This window comes from Heliangelus exortis, chromosome 17 (genome assembly GCF_036169615.1).
Source record: "Heliangelus exortis chromosome 17, bHelExo1.hap1, whole genome shotgun sequence".
Taxonomy (NCBI): domain Eukaryota; kingdom Metazoa; phylum Chordata; class Aves; order Apodiformes; family Trochilidae; genus Heliangelus; species Heliangelus exortis.
Genome location: NC_092438.1, coordinates 9,894,993 through 9,914,283, shown reverse-complemented (window position 1 = coordinate 9,914,283; position 19,291 = coordinate 9,894,993). Strand labels below are relative to the sequence as shown.

At 40.1% G+C, this 19,291-nt stretch overlaps 1 protein-coding gene across 4 annotated transcripts in view; it reads left to right on the top strand.

Moving 5' to 3' along the window:
- The window catches only part of SMURF1 (SMAD specific E3 ubiquitin protein ligase 1), a 44,781-nt gene extending 25,490 nt beyond the window's left edge, over positions 1-19,291 (top strand). The window contains exons 2-18 of one of the 4 annotated variants that reach the window (XM_071760960.1): positions 1,655-1,693; positions 2,240-2,348; positions 2,708-2,841; positions 2,959-3,024; positions 3,850-3,925; positions 4,316-4,554; positions 5,350-5,434; positions 7,562-7,708; positions 8,909-9,113; positions 9,378-9,481; positions 9,726-9,840; positions 10,807-10,985; positions 11,675-11,812; positions 12,189-12,309; positions 13,803-14,004; positions 14,759-14,834; positions 15,525-19,291. In XM_071760960.1, the coding sequence (XP_071617061.1) occupies positions 1,655-1,693; positions 2,240-2,348; positions 2,708-2,841; positions 2,959-3,024; positions 3,850-3,925; positions 4,316-4,554; positions 5,350-5,434; positions 7,562-7,708; positions 8,909-9,113; positions 9,378-9,481; positions 9,726-9,840; positions 10,807-10,985; positions 11,675-11,812; positions 12,189-12,309; positions 13,803-14,004; positions 14,759-14,834; positions 15,525-15,624 (2,135 nt within the window). In that variant the 3' untranslated portion in view covers positions 15,625-19,291. Of the gene's footprint in view, positions 1-1,654; positions 1,694-2,239; positions 2,349-2,707; positions 2,842-2,958; positions 3,025-3,849; positions 3,926-4,300; positions 4,555-5,349; positions 5,435-7,561; positions 7,709-8,908; positions 9,114-9,377; positions 9,482-9,725; positions 9,841-10,806; positions 10,986-11,674; positions 11,813-12,188; positions 12,310-13,802; positions 14,005-14,749; positions 14,835-15,524 lie in introns of all 4 variants that reach the window. The other 3 variants (XM_071760959.1, XM_071760957.1, XM_071760956.1) reach the window with 3 other exon arrangements.

The window sequence follows — 19,291 nt, the reverse complement described above, 5'->3', positions numbered from 1 at the left end:
TTTTAAAGAAAAGCTCTACCACTCAGAGGAGCTTTAAAATTCCTTTTGTCTACTAGTATAAAATAGAAGTTCTGATTTTACCTTTACTTATTCCCTGTTTTTCTGGTATTCTAAACTCTGAGGCACTCACAACAGGAAGAGGAAATTAGAGGTTGCTCTCTTGTACTTCCATAGAAGAGTGGACAGTGATCCTGTAAGCCTGTTTTGTTTCAAATTCAATTGCCATAGTCCTGCAGACTTTGCTTTTCAGTTGTTAAAAAAACCCAAACCAACACAAAACAGACATGAGAAACTTTCTCTAGTTGTGCAGCTTGCCCATATAAGAAATAAGTAATTTTTAATCTGTTCTAAAAATAGTTTCCTTGTATGGCTGCTTTAATTATTACTAAGATGGAGGATTTGTGTATTTTATTTTTTTTTTCTATGAACAACTGGGTCAAATAGTGGACTTCTCTGGTCTGTTTGCTTGAGATGTGAAGTGAGGAAGTTCTTATTCTGCTGCTCTGGACTGCGAGCGGAAGTATACAAATAAAATAAATTTATTCCCATAATTTTGATACCATGTCTTCACTTGCTGCAGTATAAAGTTAAGGTGTATAAATGCCCTGAACTGACTGTAAGTCAGGAGCAAGGTGAGATAGAGATGAGAAGGGGTCTGTACCAGGGGAAATTGCCATTTCAGTATTATCTGAGCATTTATTCTCATGCTGACAGTTCTGAACTTGGTGGAAAAGAGACTATGTCAAAAATAGTTTAGTCTTTTATAGTTATCTTCCTCTCTTGGATCCTAGCTTTAGATAAGTTAGAACTCTAATATTTTTAATCTTTGGCTCTGCAGTTATTTTTCCTGGCATGTTTTAAGAGTGTAATAGATACTCAACAACTTGGGTTGCTGAGATCTTACTGAGCAGTCCTTATTGAAAAGTAAAATTAGGCTTGGAGCTGGTAATAGACCTGGGAGAAATGGAGATTGATGTGAGTTTCCTGATCTAATTTTTGCTTAAACTACTGTGCTATTTAGTAGAATTGGAGAAAGGGAAATAGCTCATTTGTAGCCCTTTCAAGGGAAAACCATATCGATGCAGTATTTTTTTGTGAATTTTTTTTTTTTTTCTGCTGAGGGAGCTCCTGTCATATTTACCACAAAACCTTTTTTGCAATTGCTTAGGCTGATAGAGCTTCCCTCCCCTGTTTTGTTTTTGGATGTATCACATACCTTGTGTGTGCAAAGAGCAGGAGTTTGCACTCTGTTGGAGGGGACTTAGTGTAGAGGTCTCCTCCAGGATTCCAAGAACCATTCTTGGTTCAAGAAGGTGTTTAATCCTTGTTCTAAAATGGGTGGGTTCTGATACAACACAACCAAATTCTGGTTCAGCATTTGTGTAAGCAGGCAGGAAAGAAAATCAGGAGGACATAGGGATGCTCATTGTATCTTCTGTGTATTGTAGCAATAGAACAAAAGCAAAGGAATCTTTTTCTGTATGGAAATACATATTCCAGTACAGATAATGAAAACAATGCTCACATTTAATATTTGGGTGGGTTTTAATGAATTACCATCAGATAGTATTGTAACTGGTGTGATTGCCAGAAAGCTTTTTTTTTCTTTTCTAGATGGTTTTAAGGTTTCTTTATCTGCTGTCTTCTTTTGCAGTATTATGTGCCAAGAACCTTGCAAAGAAAGATTTCTTCAGTAAGTATGCCCTAATTATCTAACTTTCTACTCTTAATTAATCAGATTTATGTGTAGATTGGGCACTACTGACGTGGCTCATCCATGTCTGTCATTTGTCCTGTGGTTCCATTCATGGTGCTCCTGCATGAGCACACCATAAACTGAATTGTGTTTAGATTGCATTGACTCCAGGGTGGGAAAGACTGGAGACTCACAAATTCCAGTTAAAAGTCTGGCTGATGAGACTGCAAGCAGGTTTTCTGCTTACAATTCTGCGTGTGGAGTACCCAGAGCATCCATCTCAAAGACAGCTCAATTTGTAAAACGTGCCAAGGGTACAAGTGAAATATCCCAGTGCTGCAGTCTCACTATTATGTTAAGGACTGAATAAAAATGCCTGCTTACCAGTATGCATGGGTATGTGCTGCTAAATTAAGCACGTTTAACCTTTTGGGTTTTTTTTTTTTTTTTTCTCCTAAACACTTTCACATTTTATGGCAGGTATCAGTCTGTAGGACAGAAGTACATTCCCCAACATTTAATAGCATCTTTTCCCTTCCACAGGATTTCCTGACCCATTTGCAAAAATAGTTGTTGATGGATCAGGTCAGTGCCATTCCACTGACACTGTGAAGAACACATTGGACCCCAAATGGAACCAGCATTATGATCTGTGAGTTGTTTGTAAGGCCATCAGTAAAAAAATAATTGCAGGGAATTATCCAGTAACTGGAATGCAAGGGTTGGCACTGCAGCTTAATTCTGCATTAGCAAGGAGAGCTGCATTTGCTGAGGTGGAGTGATTTTTTTTGCAACAAGAATTTACCTGTGTATTAAAGGAGTAGTACTTTGGTTTTAGGTGTTTGAATTTGGAAACCTTTGTGTGTCAGGTACACTGCACAACTGCTTAGAGTGAGCTCTGCCGGAGCATTGCAGCTTTTGCAGATGACTGTCTTTGTTGAAGTGATTTCTTTTCTTCAGGTCATTATTTTATTTTTTTTTTAATTACTCTTCTATTCTGTATTTTCCTAGATACGTTGGGAAGACAGATTCCATAACCATCAGTGTGTGGAACCATAAAAAAATCCACAAGAAACAGGGAGCTGGCTTCCTGGGGTGTGTCCGACTCCTCTCCAATGCCATCAGCAGGCTAAAAGATACTGGATGTAAGAGCAATTCCTGGCACAAACAAGAACCTTCCACACCTTGTATTTGAGGAGGGAATGGTATTCCCATCCACCCCTCCCCAGTGTTTTGTTGATCTTTCCAATTTTTATTTGCAGACCAGCGTTTGGATCTATGCAAACTCAATCCCACAGATACCGATGCTGTACGAGGCCAAATAGTGGGTAAGAATCCTCTGAGCTCAACTTTCATCTTCCTGAGTAAATACACTGTATAGAGAAATGTTATATTAAAAGAGAAACCTGGAGTCATTATTGCTTCTGTGCCTTTCCTGTGTTTTTAATTCTGACTTTAATGGGATTAAATTTTATAGCCGGAATTTTTTTGTTGTATTTGTAGGCAGGAGGTTTGTTTTTTTTTTTCTCTTAGTTCATAATGGGAAACAATATTAAAAAGAGGGCATCAAACCATCTGGCCAGGTTTCTAATGCAGCACTGGAAGGGTCAATGTTGCTGTGAAACTGATTGCATTTGGACCGAGGTGACAGGGAAAGAGAATCTTGTGTGGAAAAGAGGATCTGGAGGAGTTTAAAAGAAATTTTTCAAATTGCTGTTTTAATACCTTCGACTCACATAACCCATTTCCAAATTTCAGCAAGGCAGTGCTAGTTTTACAGCTGATTTACCCCATTTTGATTTACTTGCATTTTGCTGCCCCCACCCAACCCAGGCTTTTCATCCACCTATAAATAGGTTTGGCAAATCCCAAATTCTTACTGTAATGATGACATCTAGTGGTGAGGAATTTCCTTCCAGCTTCCCTTCCTGGGTCCTCATGAAACACATTTGTAGAATCTGTCTTGTTTAATATTTACAGAAATAAAAATAACCTAAATTTCAGGAGGGGGTGATGTCTCTGGTTTCTCTTCTCCATCTTTAAAGCTCAATAATGCTTTAGGGTTATTGAGGAAGTTTTGGTTGTGTTTTTGTTGTTCTTAAGGAAACATTTTTTTATTATTAACTTGTGTTTGTTTTGTTTTTAAATTTCAGTCAGTTTACAGACACGGGACAGAATAGGAACAGGAGGTTCTGTAGTAGACTGTAGAGGACTTTTGGAGAATGAAGGGTAAGGATTGTTTTCTCTACACTTCATTAGAAAAATGGTTTATGGGTGGAAAGAACAGAATTAACACTAGAAATACTAAATATCAGTGTGACTAATATATTGTCTGGGAACGTATAATGTAGTAAGGTTATAGCTGCACGTGTATATATATTTTATATATATATAAGGTGCACTTAATTGGAAAAAAAAAATAAACTGAGGATGTCTTGACACTTTTTGTTACCAGTGCTTCTGGCACTTCCATGGGAAATTTGGGATATGAAAGCATCAGGAAAGTGGTGTCTCAGGGGTTAAAACTTGCAGTGCTTGAAGTAACAGGGAGAGGGAGAAAGAGTTATTTCTGCATTCACTTCTCTGTGATGGAAACTCTTGAAGTTTCCCCATTTTCAGAACCGTTTATGAAGATTCTGGACCAGGAAGGCCACTGAGCTGTTTTATGGAGGAACCAGCACCCTACACAGACACCACAGGGGCTGCTGGGGGTGGCAGCTGTCGCTTTGTAGAGTCCCCCAGCCAAGATCAGAGGCTTCAGGCACAGAGACTTCGGGCTCCTGAGGTCCGGGGTCATGTCCAGACACCTCAAAACAGACCTCATGGCCACCAGTCACCTGACCTACCAGAAGGTTATGGTAAGAGAGCTGGGAAACTGAAGATTTTTTTTTTGTGTTTTTTTTTTAAAGACTTCAGAAAAAAAATTCTCCCATTTTATTGTGAAGCTGTGGTTTACCCGTTGGAACATCCACATGCACCAAATGGTCTGCATTTTGGAAAAAGAACTCAGCAGTGCAGATGGAAGTTTGGGACTGGCTAATTAGGAGTTGGCTATGCCAGGATACACTGAGGGGTTGGTGGTAAATTAAACATGAGTTTGTGGCATGATGCTGTTACAGAAAATGCACTGCTAATCTTGGTTGTGTATCTAGGGAGAACGAATGTAAAGAGCTCTTTAAACTGGAGCACTCATGCTATTTTTTCCTTCCCCCTTGGCATGTTGTGTAGGTTTGAGCCCACACTTGAGAAAAGATCAGGAAAATATAAAAGCAACAAAGAAGGCTGTAGTACAGAAGATTAGGGAGGATAAGATTAAGGAGAATTTAAATCTTGGAAAAGAGCACACCAAATCTAGGAGTAAAGAAATCCAGTTTGGGGGTTTGAGTTGTCTCAGTAGCTAAAAATAAAAATGCAAACTAAACCACACTGGTGCATGGATTTGGGAGTTTCACAAAGAACACTGAAATGCCTTGTCAAGTGAATTTGTGAAGACAGAGTTTAAGGACAAAACAGACCATGCTGCAAAGATTGGGGGGGGGGATGGCTCAAGTACTTTCTTCTCTCTCTAATATGCTAATAGCTTTGAAAAAAACTGTTTATTAAGATGTTCCCTGACTTGTAATTTGTAAAGAATATTTCTTCCTTTCTCATAGAACAAAGAACAACGGTACAAGGACAGGTTTATTTTTTGCACACACAGACTGGAGTCAGCACATGGCATGACCCTAGGATACCAAGGTATGGATTTACAGTTACAAAGCCAGAGTTTTTTGGTGTGGGGGTGTAAGCTGAATCTTGAAGAGAAAAAGTCTGTAAAATGGTCTGTCTAAATTTACAGGGAGAGCTACAAGCAGATGAATAAATTTGGATTTTTCTAGTTACCTTTTCACCAGACATTAAGGATTTTTCTTTTCTTTTTGGTGAAGCTACAGATTTCTCAGGCTTGCCTAATATTTTGGGGGGTTTGTATGAAAACAGTTTGGACTGCAAATTGAAGAAAAAAGTGACTGCTTTCCTAAAGCCATGGTTTCTCTGGTATTGAACTTGTAACTTTTGCTCTAATAGTGCTCACTCATGTATAACTGAAGCAGAGATTACTTCTAATCTTTAAATTTGAAGTAGTGTAGAGGTTTTGGGTTTTTTTTATTGCTTTAGACCCATGATATGCAGCTAGAAAATTAGAGTCCTCCACATGATTAATTTAGTAAAGCCTCTTTAAACCTTAACCTGCAGTTAATCCAGATCTTTGTGACTAAGGTCTGGCACTCTTCCTTGGGGAGCTCTGCATCTGGGCTGTTTCACTGGACCACCTGGACACCCCATTCAAGAGTGAAACACAAAGTTTTTAACTCTCCAGCTGCTGCCCTGGCTGGATAATACATGAATGTGATACAGGATATTAGAGAAATGATATGAAGTAGTGTAGGCAAAAGTGTTGATAAAACCAGAGTATATGGAAGGATATGAAAAATCAAGCTGAGAGGGAAAATAGCTGATGTTTAGATTAGCTGGTAGCAATGTAAGAAGAAATGACAGTGCTCATTCTTCATATCACTTGTGTGTAAAGCCTTCTCTCTGCTTCCAGTGATGCTGGTTGGCCTCATGCAAAGCACCACTGCTTCTCTCCACAAATCTTAGAGCCAGGTTTTCAGGAGCAGCAATGTAAGTGGTGGACACACCAGCATCTTTTGAGTTGCAGGTCACTCTTATTTCAGCTAAAGGTGGCTTCCCTAAAACCAAGTTGCTGTGTAAAGACCTTGGCATTTAGCACAGAAGTAGGTTAAAACTTGCTGTAATCAGATCTTTACAGTACTTTCAGATGCACAGCTGATTAAAACAAATGGTTACAACCATAATCTTCTTTAAGGAGCCTAACAAAGGCTTGTCTGTCTGCCTGTGTATCCACTGCTGCCTTAAACTCACTCTGACACCAATGAAGCTTTTGGTGTACAAAGTGTTTCTACCTTTCTAAAGCCTCTCAGTCTGCTCATTTATACTGGTGTTGCATGGTTAGATTTAGGTGAGGAAATGGGGTGTCTACAAACCTGGATAATGCAGGAATCCAGCCAGCTGGGTAGAGAACACTTAATTTAACACTAGTTTTACTGTCTAAAAAGAAACTTCGCATTTCCCTCCTTCCTTTTCTTGCCACTCTTTGTGTTTTCCTCTATTAGGTGGTTGGGGCCTGAAGTGTCTTCAATCTTCTAGCTGTAAATACATCTTAAATATTGAATTTAAATTCTACCTGTAAGTGAGTGACCACCTTAGAATGGTACTCAAAGTTTATCTAGGGTGGAAGGGGTGAATGTGTTGGTAAAGCCTTTACTCTCAATGATTTATCAGTCAGTTTGGATTCTAACCTTGTATAATTGAAGAGCTGACTGTTATTTATTGGTTTAAGTGATCTTACTATTGCCTGCTTCAGCCTGTTAATTTATTGGCTATTTGGAGGCAGTGGCTCCACATGGATCACATGAATCTTAATGGGAATTTTTCTGCAAATTTTTTTCTCTGGAAAAAATGTCTCTTCCTCTTTTACAGTCCTTGGAAACCCTGTCATCACCTAAATGATGATGTTGCATATTGCAGTTACTTCTAAGCTGTCAGGCTGTTATTTTCAAAGCCTTTCAAAGCCAGAAGGTGTTTTGCTGATTTACCTTTCTATCCCTGTACCATGCACACAACAGGGATTGCACTGTTCAGGTAGAGGATTTTGAAAAGACAGCATTAGAACAGCTGCTGCTCTGTCCTTCCTCTTAAGATTTTTAGCCCAGAATCACTGAACACCAAATTGATTCCACCCTCTCCCCTGAATGTAAAAAGATTTAATCTGGACTTGAACTTTTTGTCTGTTTTTCTCCTTAGAGACCTTAACAGTGTGAATTGTGATGAGCTGGGACCCTTGCCTCCAGGTTGGGAAGTTAGAAGTACAGTGTCAGGAAGAATTTATTTTGTAGATCACAACAACAGAACCACACAATTCACAGATCCACGACTACATCACATCATGAAGTAAGAACCTTGCTGGATAAATAATTCCTCTCAAGTTTGGGTTCTCAAACCTTTTATTTTTGGCCAATTTTAAGTGTAGTTTGGGAGGCAGGAGGAGCTGAAAATCTGCATAACAATGATACTGGGGAACAAATTCAGTCAATGCTCTAGTCAGGGTCAGAGCATTGGTTCTCAGGGCTGGTTTTGTCTAATCTTTGACTGTGCTTTTCAGTCCTCAAGTTTAATTTTACTTGTTTTGGCACAACACTGATTTCTTTCAGTTTGTTTGACAAAATTGCCCCAGGCTGTGCTGGAGCAAATCTGCAGCTCTGGAATTGCTGGGGTGTGGGGTAGAGGTTCTGCCACAGCATTCAGCCCATACCTGTCAGGATTAGCAGTTCCAGCTCATGTGCTGGCCCTGCTAGCCCTGAACTGGCTTTGTGCTCCCTTGAACTCCAGACAAGAGGAATATAAAACCAGCTGGAGCCTGGTCACCTGGTGCTGTGCACAGCCAGCTTGGGTTTAGCAGGATTTAATTAGCTCAAGCTCTGCATCATGCAGAGGCAACTGAACTCTAGAGAACTGACCCTGGGAGCAGCCTGGCAGTGCCAAGGTCAGATTTTGAGTTGTGATCTGAGTTGTGTGTGCTTGAAACTAAAAAATCACTGCTTCACAACCCAACCTGCCTCTGATAGGTAGGAATGGTTCAATGTATGAAGCTGAAATGATTCCTGACAAGTATAGCTTTCTCTTTTAATAACCTATTAGTAACCTTTTAATAACTTTTTAAAAATAACTTTTACTGTGTTAAGCATCCCCAGCCTTAATTTGTATGGAGCATGAATAAAATTCATTGCAGTTGTTAAATGGTTCCACTTATAAAGCTGTTGCTTTCATTAGAAGTCTCTTTTTTTCCTGAAAGTTGTCTCCATGTAGGAGAAATACCACACAAACATTTTAATTACTGCTCAGTCAGCACTCAGTGATCAAGCTCCACAGCCTTCCACATTTGCCATATAAAAACTTAGCTGAAAAAGGCTCTTTAAATTAAATATCTGAATTCCTTATGTCCCTGAATGTAGAGTAATGATGCTATAGAAGTTACCCAGCTGAAAACACATTTCACTTCAGGTTATTAAAGGTGCTTAATCTGTTCTTTCATTGTTGTTTGTTTCCATATGGATATGTTCCTAGAATAAATATTTTACTTTTCTTTCAAAGTCATCAATGCCAGCTAAAAGAGCCCAGCCAGCAGCCTCTGCCAGCTCCAAATGAGGGGTCACTAGAAGATGGTGAAGAGTTGCCTGCACAGAGATATGAAAGAGACTTGGTACAAAAGTTGAAAGTTCTTAGACATGAGCTCTCTCTTCAGCAACCACAGGCTGGTCACTGTCGCATTGAAGTATCCAGAGAGGAAATTTTTGAGGTATTTGATTGAAAATTTTATTAATAGCATTTTTTTGTCACTCAGGACTTAAGTAAAACTGACTTTTGATACAGCAAGCTTCATGAGAGAGGTGGTGAATACCATCAGGTGTTACAGAGTTCTCTTTGGTTTTGGGTTTAGATTAGCTCTTTGACACCATGATGTTTTATATAGGGTAACATTCTATCTGTTACAGTGACAGATCATAGCAGACTTGATAATAGGGAGGAAATAAAATGCCTAATTGTAAAAATCCACATACAGGAATCCTACCGTCAGATCATGAAGATGAGGCCAAAGGACCTGAAAAAGAGGCTTATGGTGAAGTTCCGAGGAGAGGAAGGCCTGGATTATGGAGGAGTAGCAAGGTGAGATTTGGGGGTTTGTCTGAGTTTTTAAGTGTAAAATTGTCCTTAAAGTGGCCTGTGGCTGATACTCCCTTTCAAGTCATCTCTTAGTGGTAAATGTAGGTTCTTTGTGATCTGGTCTTTTGAAATAAGCATTTCATGACTGGTGACTGTTTCAATGATTCATGGTAATTGTGTTGTCTGAAACTTCAGTGGAAGTTGCACCCTTCTAAAATAACTTCTGTTTGGTTTTTGGTTTTGGCAGAGAATGGTTGTATTTACTATGCCATGAAATGCTGAATCCCTATTATGGACTCTTCCAGTACTCCACAGATAATATTTACATGCTGCAAATCAATCCAGACTCTTCTATCAATCCTGTAAGTAGTAACTTCTGAGCAAGATACCTACTTTACCAGCTCTCCCCTGCAGATTTTTGTTGCAACTGTTCTTCCATGCCAAGTGTGTAAAAGTGAAGGGTAAAGCAGAATGTGCTGATGAATATTAAGTTGATACAGTGTGAAGCAATGGGGTTTTGTTCAGAAATTAAAAACATGCAAGAGGAGGTATCCTTTGAAAAGTATCTGATTTCTTTTAGACTCTTTGGTACTGCCTGGGATGCCTGGTGATTCTGAGGAGATAAAAGTAGATGGAATTCATTCTCACCATGAATGCAGGGATTTTATCAGCAGCTTTACACCCTCAGCAGGCTGCACCCCATGGCTGCAGGGGCTTCTGTGCCTTGCTTGCCCTTTCTCAGTAAGCTGCTGTGCTTGATTTTCTTTTGCTAACTGGAGGATTTGGATTGATGCAGATCCTGACAAGAGCAGCAGTTCTGTGTTAGCACAAGGGAATTTTTCTTGACATGACATTTCCTGACATTTGCTCTGTAAGATGGGGGGAATAGATAGGAAGAATCTCAGTCACAGAACTTATGGCTCAGTTTTGGAAAGTCAGTTTGTAAGCAAGATGAAAGACATGAGGGAAGTGAGCACATGGCCTGGTTCCTCAGGAGCAAAAAGGTTTTGATGGTTAAACAAAGACTGAACTTATTTATTTGGAATTGTTCTCTCTTGGATTTCATGGGGATTTTCTTTCCAGGAAGCTTGCCCTTTGAGAGGTCTAGTGGCCTCCAATTTATTAGCCAGACAATGCAGAGAGACTTGTTTGAGGCATTTAATCATTAAATGCTTCTGTCCTTGGTTATGTTACAAGGAAAACTTTTTCCTTCTCTTGCCTGGAGGACTGCACATCACTTCCACTGAACATACAGCTGATGGCCTGGGTATAACCACAAGATGTCAGTGTCTTTCCACTGCTTGATCTTCTCTCCTCTCTCCCTGCAGGACCACTTGTCTTATTTCCATTTTGTTGGTCGGATAATGGGTTTGGCTGTGTTCCATGGACACTATATCAATGGGGGGTTCACAGTTCCCTTTTACAAACAGCTTCTGGGGAAGCCCATTCAGCTCTCTGATCTGGAATCAGTTGACCCAGAATTACACAAAAGTTTAGTCTGGATCTTGTAAGTATTATATTTATCAATTGCATCATTTTAGTGAAGATAGGGTACAGTGTATTTGCCATAGAGAAGCCATGCTTTATAGAACATGTTTGAGAAAATCTTCTAAGGGGGGAGATCTGTACAAAATTATTAAACTACTGTTTCTATGTCAAAAAGCTCAAGGTTCTTGAGGAGAAATTCTCATTGCGAATTCTTTGTTAGCTCTCCTTGCAGCAAGGTAAATACTAAACCATTAAATATTGCATGGGTGGGGTAGAGTATCATAGTATCAAAATCCAAACTCAGAACACAGTTCTGAGGGGAAGCACAACCTTGTTGAAAAGAAAACCAACTTTGATTAAAACAGAAAGAAACAGAAGTAGTTTGGGCTGTGATCTCTTCTGTGCTTCACACAAATATTTGGTCAGATCAGCTGAGTGCTGTGTATGTGTGTTTATACCCTGTATGTAGGGATTTATTTTTTATCCTGGGTACTACTAAAATTAGATGATCAGGCTCTTCAGTGTGCATGAAGCTACATAGAAACTGGTGACTCTGGAAATACTCCTCTAGTGGTGTGAAGTGCAGATGGCTTGTTACTAGGTTTATCCTGAAGATTAAGTGTTCAAATAACAAACTGTCAGCATCACCACTGAGAGCTATTAAAATATCACAAAAACTTGATTTACCCTTTGCCTTTTCACTGCCAGAGAGAATGATATCACCCCAGTTCTGGATCATACATTTTGTGTGGAACACAATGCTTTTGGGAGGATTTTACAGCATGAGCTCAAACCAAATGGCAGGAATATTCCAGTGACAGAAGAGAACAAGAAAGAATATGTCAGGTATTGCAGAATAAAAAATACTTCTTGCAAACATAATGGGAAGAAGTAGTTAGCAGATGATTTTATTTTTTTTTTAATAGTGAAGCTAACAAAATAAGTATTTTAGGGGGAAATAACTGAGTCATAAATGACATGAGTATTTTTACACACTGTTGTAAGACCTGGAAAGATGAAGATGTGACTTGTACTTGGGTTTTTGTGTTAATGGTGCAGTAGTAATTGTTGATGGAGAAAGGAACTGATAAGCACTTTTTTCACAATACAGAATGTGGGTATTAAAGCAAGTTCCTCTGTTAAATAAGCATTTTCCAGCTCTGCTATAAAAGCCCAGCCTTGTCCAGCTCATCATCCCTGACTTTTTCCTTCCCCCCCCCAGGCTGTATGTAAACTGGCGATTTATGAGAGGAATAGAAGCCCAGTTCCTGGCACTACAGAAAGGTTTTAATGAACTCATCCCTCAACATCTCCTGAAGCCTTTTGACCAGAAGGAACTTGAGGTATACGTTTTATCCACAGGGAACATTGTTTTGTGATTTGTTTGATCCACAAACAAGCACTGATTTTAAAAAACAAAACTAAAAACAACAAAACCCCACAAAACTGATCCCAATTTCTGTACCAGCAACCTGTGTATTTTTACCAAGCCCTTTTGGTTCATTCTTGACATTCTTTGGGTTAATGTTGCTGAGAGGGCTGTTTAAAAGAGGGAAAGACCATGCTGTCTAACCAAGGACTAATGCTCAAAGCAGGTGATCTGGGCAGGAAGAGAGTACTGCAAGTCTGAGGAATTGTTGGCAAGACCTAAAGTGTTATCTACCCCAGAACTTTTGTTCTTCAGTGACTGTTTTCATTCATGGTTGTGCCTGTATGCACATGGGGCATGGTTTACAGCAGCTAAAATAGAAGTGTAGAGAGTACAGAAATTAATTTATTTTTCATTTAATCCTGAGGTGCAGAATGTTACCCTGTAAAGTCATTCTTTTTGAGAAGTTTTCCTCTGGTTTTTGCCTTTTTAAAAAAAGAAGTCAACCTCTGGAATACAGACCATTTGTGGTATTGGAAATGCTGGGCTCATGGTTGTTCATGCATACTGAATAATCCCATGAAGTTATTGCCTTCCATTTGCTTGCTGCTTGAAAAAGCAGATTAAAAACTCAATAAATGTTTCAATGCTGCCTGCATCAGAACAGTCACAACTGTCCCAATAATACAAATGAGTGCAAGTGAGTGGTGTCTTGGTGGCACAAAAAAGCAGCTGCTAATGGTAGCTCTGAAATGTGAGCCTCAGTGTGGGATGCTATGGGAAATTCAGAGCATGATACACAGTTTGGTTTGAGTGATGAAGTTTTCTCTGTGCCATTTATTTGTCCTTCCCAGGGGTGATGCTTAGATTCATGGCCAGCAGTGACTTCCTTTTACAGTGTTTTGCAGCCTGATGTCATCTGGAAAAGAGATTTAAATAATGTCTGGGCTGTGTCAGAGCCTCTCCCAAACAACATCAGAAAAGAGATGAAAATTTTCTGTAGTTTACTGTGGGTTCTGGAACAACAAACAAATCAGGATGTTACCATAAACCAAGCAGGATTCTGTCTTGGTTGGTATTGGCACCTCTAGGGCAGATCTGTATCAGGAGGATGATGATGTGTAGCACAATAGATGATATCCCTTATTCCAAGTTCGTGATGAATCCTCAGAAAGACAGGCTGTACTTTTCAGGAAGAATAGGTGTTAAGAAAATAGGTCTTGAATGGGCTTTTGACTCTTGTTGCTTGGGGAAATTCTGCTTTGGGAAGTGCACTCCTTGGCCCCAAATTAATTGCAGTTTAACTGAAGAAATTTACTGCTCCTTCTAAGCTGTTTTGGAGCATCAAAAAAGGTGGTTCAAGTGTGTTAAAAATGCCAAGCTTCATTAAATAGCTGGATGTCTGTTTTCATAGCTGCCAACCTGCAATAGCCAAATGTTAAAGCATTTTTTAAATTCTTTTAACAGCTAATCATAGGAGGCCTGGATAAGATAGACCTGAATGACTGGAAGTCAAACACACGACTCAAGCACTGCATGGCAGACAGCAATATTGTGAAGTGGTTCTGGCAAGCAGTGGAAACATTTGATGAAGAAAGGAGGGCAAGGCTGCTGCAGTTTGTGACGGGCTCAACACGTGTCCCACTTCAAGGTTTCAAGGCTTTACAAGGTGACTGATGTGGAGGCTGAGTTAATCTGTGGTGGGAGACAGATAAAAATCGTGTGGCATTTGCCAGCCCCTTGTAAAATATCAGCATCTTGCTGGATAACTCAAGGACTTACAAACTTTTGATCCCAAGAGCAGTTTTAGATTTGTCAGCAGCTCTGCTGATGGGGACACTTCAGCCATTGCTGATAGTGATAGGAGCTGGTCAGTCTGTCATCGTGTGGCACTTTGGTGTCAATATTACCTTATCAGTCTCCTGCAACACTGATGTTGTAGGACTGATGTTAAAATCGTTGGTTATAGGGCTGACCAGACAACTTTTTCACATGAAAATTGTGTTCCCTTCATTGTTTGGCAGCAAACCGTTAGACTTTAAAACAAGTTCCTGAAAATGGCAGTTTTTGTCATCAGAAAAGGGGAGGCAGCAATCACAAGCTGTTGTTGTTCTCCTGTTGCTCCTATTTTACAGGGAAAACTTTTAGGTCTGTTCATTTTTGAGGGTGCAACCTTAGTCAATAAAAACCATAGCAGCTGTCCCAAACACTGGTCTGCAGATTGTGGTGAGCAGCCCCATCACTTCTGCCATTCCTCTGCCAGCTGCAAATCTGAGCTGCAGATTTAGCCTACCACACACTTGTGTTTGCAGCTGGGACTGTAATTTTCTCTCGTGCCTTTTTATAAGCAGCAAAATTTGTGTGCCTGGATGATGCTTTGTTGAAGTGCATTAACTAGAATGTCTGTCTGCAAGGTTCTACAGGCGCTGCAGGACCCAGACTGTTTACCATCCATTTAATAGATGCAAACACAGACAACCTTCCAAAAGCCCACACTTGGTAAGATGAAAACATTCTGCATGTCAATGCTTGCTTTCCCTTTGTCTTGGTGTAAAGGAGTCATCTCTGTTTGTTCTGGGTGTGGAATAGCTGTGTGATAGCCATAGATGGCTCCCAAATGTGCTTTGCTAGCCTAGAAATGTCTGTACTCTGCAGCCAACAAAATAATCAACTTCTCTCTTACCAGCTTGCTTTGTCTTCTGTACTATTTGTGGTTTTCATTTACTCCAGAGTTGATCATTCTGGATGGTGAGGTGTTTGTAAGTTGATTTCTTCATGTTCAGCAAAATTGACTCGCAGCAACGAGTCCTCATCCGGCGTGGAAAGAGAGAGTTCTCAGTTGTAAAATGTAGGAAAATTGCCCTGTTGGTACAGAATAGGCACAGAAATGAGCTCTTGTGTGGAAGCCTCTGTCAGAGACAGGAAATCATTTCAGCAGCAGCAGCAGCACAGATTGTCTGCAGGCAGAGCAGGGAGGGGCCTGGCTGGTGTCTGGCTTTATTTGCCAGTCTCCTACATCTGCCACCTCGCCTCCTCCTTGCAGTTGATTTTTATCTTGTCTTCTTCAGCCACCAAAGTGGTCGAGGTTTTCTTTGATTGTTAAAAATCCTATTTCTACGTAGCTGCTGTAGATTTTTATTTCCAGTGGATATTCAGAGCCTGCTGTGTGTGCTGTTCTTTCACCTCCAGCTTTAACCGGATCGACATTCCGCCTTACGAGTCCTACGAGAAGCTTTATGAGAAGCTGCTGACAGCTGTGGAAGAGACCTGTGGGTTTGCTGTGGAGTGAAAAAGCAACCAAAGGAAAACAGATGCTAGCTCATGGACCACCAAATCAAAAGCTAGAAGAAGCTTGCTGTGAACTTCCTGCTAAGCTGTCTGAAGCATCTGAACTCTGGACAACTTAGAGATGGGGCTGTTTCCCTTCTGCCACTGGTGGATGAGGGTGGGGGTAGGGGCTTTTGTTGGTGGTTTCCAACTCTTTTGTTTTCTCCCCTTTGTTACAATAACCCCTTCCCTCTTCTTCCATCCTCCATAAAACAAAATGCAGCCAAGTTCAGCATTTGGCTTTGGTTACACAGGATATTCTGCTAGATTTGTAACACATATTGTGATAGGGTCAGTGACCTGTGGGGTTTTTTTTAATAGGAGAATCAAAGTGTAATTAAGAACGAGCTTGATTTGCTGAGGACTTGTCATAGGTAGATGTACCTGGTTAATTTGTCTTAAATCAAGCTTGAGCCCTTGTAGAGTCTGGTGGGTGCAGAGTGTCTGACTGGCACTGGGATTTGCATTGCACATTTTAAACACCTGTTTAAAAAGTAAACTTCTAGCAGAAAATACCTCCATATGAACACTTAACTGAAAGGTAAGAAGAAATCCAAGCTCTGCCTTAGCAGGAAGCTCCCAGTGAAGCTGTGGCTCACCTTGAGAAAAGTGAAGGAATCTGGGACAGCTCAAATGGTATTGTATGATTTCTTTTTGGTTGTCCTGGCTGAACTCTAATTGTTTTGCACATGAAAACAACTATTTCCTCCTGCAGAATTGCTTTCCATCGTTTGTTTCAGATGTCAGTACCTTGCAGAGAAGCCTTGTAAGGAGGAGACAGAGGATAAAAACCTATTTGATTCCAAAGCTGTAATTTCTGTGCCACCGTTTTACCCAAGATGTGTTTGTGTGACTTCAAATTCTAAGACTCACATGGAAATCACTAAAAGCAAAGTTAACAGAGCAGAATTCCATGCCAAAGTTTTTGGCCTTGGGAAAAGTTTCTTTAGAGGCTGAGGTAAAAGGGTAACTTTATAGTGAGTACATTTTAAATGTTACAGAAAGCTATTGGAATAATTTATGACTTCAGTTCAGTAGGGATGGAAATTTCTCCAGAGAGTCATATTAAGGCAATTTTTTGATTTTTTCAGATATCTGAAACTAATATTAAAGGTTTGTTTTCTAACACATTGCTAAAACAATTTCCCAGGGAAAACAAAAGCAAATCAAATACCTGAATCACTAACATTTTTCCAGTGTGCACACCAAGATGAGACAGTACTTTAACAAGTAACACGGCTTCAGAAAGGCCCAAGTTGTCTGTCAAATGTGTCTAAACTCAAGTAAAGCAGACTTGCTTGTATAGGATTTTTTTTTCTTTGGCAAGCCTGATTTTTAGAAAGGTTGATTACTGAAACATTTAACAGATGTTACGTTTATGGAATAGTACATTGAAATTCAGCTGTGGGTGAGAGACCATTCTTAGAAGATGTCTACTGGAATACTTCTATTTTGTCTTTTTTTTTTTTTTTAATTGAATTTGATAATAGCTTTAAACTGTGATAGGACAGAAAGTAGACACTTGTCGAAACCCTGGCATCTTTGTTTTGTTTGTTTGTGGTTTTCTTTTCTCCACTGACCATAATTCTTGTGATTTGTTGTTGTCGGGAGTAAGGATTGCATTGGAGGTGTAAAATTGTACCATATTGTGAGATTTGCACAGGGTGGGTAAAGATGCTTTTCCTGCACAGCTGTACAGGAGAGGCATCTTTAGACCTGGGTTCTGTAGCAATCCCTTGGCACTTGGGGACCAGTTTCTGCAGCACTGGTTGTTGGGACATAAATGAAACTATGGGACTCTTGAAGAAAAGAGAAGAAACACAACTGTCTGCAGAGAAGCACCTGCACGGTCTTGGGCTGAGTAGCAGAACCCCCCCCCTAGCCCTGGATTTTCCAAATGGCTGTGAAGTCATCATACCTGTTCATAGAGTGTATTTAATCCTTTCAGTATGTTTGAATGTGCAATAAACCAGTCAGATAGGAAAAAACAAAAAACAAAACAAAAACCGACAAAACTACCACAAAATGGATTATTGCCCAGAAGCTTTGCATGCAGTCTCATGGATTTTCCACAAAAGGAAAGAGTTTAAAAAACCAGATACTAGAGCCCACCACTCCTAAAAATCCTATCACACAAGCTCTACCTGCAGCACAACCAGCTCAGTAAAAACCAAGTGAGGTGTGAGGGGAAAGGCCCTCGATTTGGAGATCTGTAGGTCAAGTAGCTTTATGTCAACGACACAGTTGACATATGGTAGTTCCTGATGTCTTTGCTAGGTCAGTGTTTTATTGAATGCACAAAATAAGAATAGGCAAGGGTTGTTGTTTTGAAAAGTCTGTCTGTTTGTTGCTGTATTTAAAAGCCCTCATCAAGGTACCTCCTCCATGCTGACAGTGGCGAGAACGGGGCACGGTCTTCTGTTTTTTTTTATTACTTCTGTTCCTTTTTTTTAAACAGCTTCACCACCTCTCCCAACGAGTTGTTCTTCTTGCAATTTTGTGCCACTTCAGTGAGGATGAAGACTTTTTTTCGTATTGTTCTCTACGTGTATTTGAGGCAGGCCTTAAAGCTGGGGGGGTGGATGGAGGAAGAAGAAAGCTGAGAGGCAGGATGGGGGGGACAGCGATGGCTCCTTCCTCCCGTGGCTGCTTTCAAGGTCAGGGAGGGATGAAAAGTGACCAAGAGTTTGCATACCTTGAGCCATTGCCTCTCCCCAGGTCCCAGGAGCTGTTTGGATAACCTCAGCTGTCTGAATTTCTGTGTTCATTCCCACTTGGTCTGCCAGCACTTGAACTGGTTGTTACTTCTCAAACTTGCCCAAAGAATTAACATCAAGTCTGGTGTTTGTTTTGTCATTACCCGTCCCACTCTTGGATCTGACCTGCAGGAAATACAAGGTACAAGTGTGTCTTTTGTTCCTGTCCTCAAGGCAAACCTAAAAGCTGGTCCATTGGCACTGCTCATCAGCCTAAACTATATGCTCAGGGATGTAGGAAACCACCACTTTGCTCGTGTTTTAAATCAGGAAGAAACGAGGCTGTTTTCTGAATGTCAGCGTTAACTTGGGCATTATGTTAGATGAGACCCTGCTTCCAAAAGGCTGCTCCAAGCTCCAGATGGTGAAATCAACGTTTGCTCAGTGGTATGTGCTCAGTTCAAGTCAAGATGGTTATGAAATCCAACAGATTTTGTAAATTAGGGATCCATCCACCAAGCCCTCTGGAGCCGGTGCCCAGGTTCAGGGCCGCTGTGGCACAGCAAGTTCCCAGAAACACAGTAAGGATCTGTTTTTAATTTGTTAATTTTTAATTTTTTTTTTTTTGTGTGTGTGTGTGTGTTCCTCAACCACTTTATAATGTATTTTTTTAATTTATTATTTTGTAATGTCATGTTTAAGTATTGCTGCTATCCTTGTTATTCTTCCCACTGTTTTTATTGCAGATTTATTTTGTGAAAGTTGTACACTAATGTTTCATTTTATGTCTAAAATCAAAAGTATTTAAAGAAATACTAGTTCTATTTAATGTGGTTATGGAACCAGCTGGAATAAACAGTGATTGTATAGTAGGCTGGACCCAGGAGGTCATGTTCATTTTTGTTACATATGCAATAAACTCACAACTTTAAA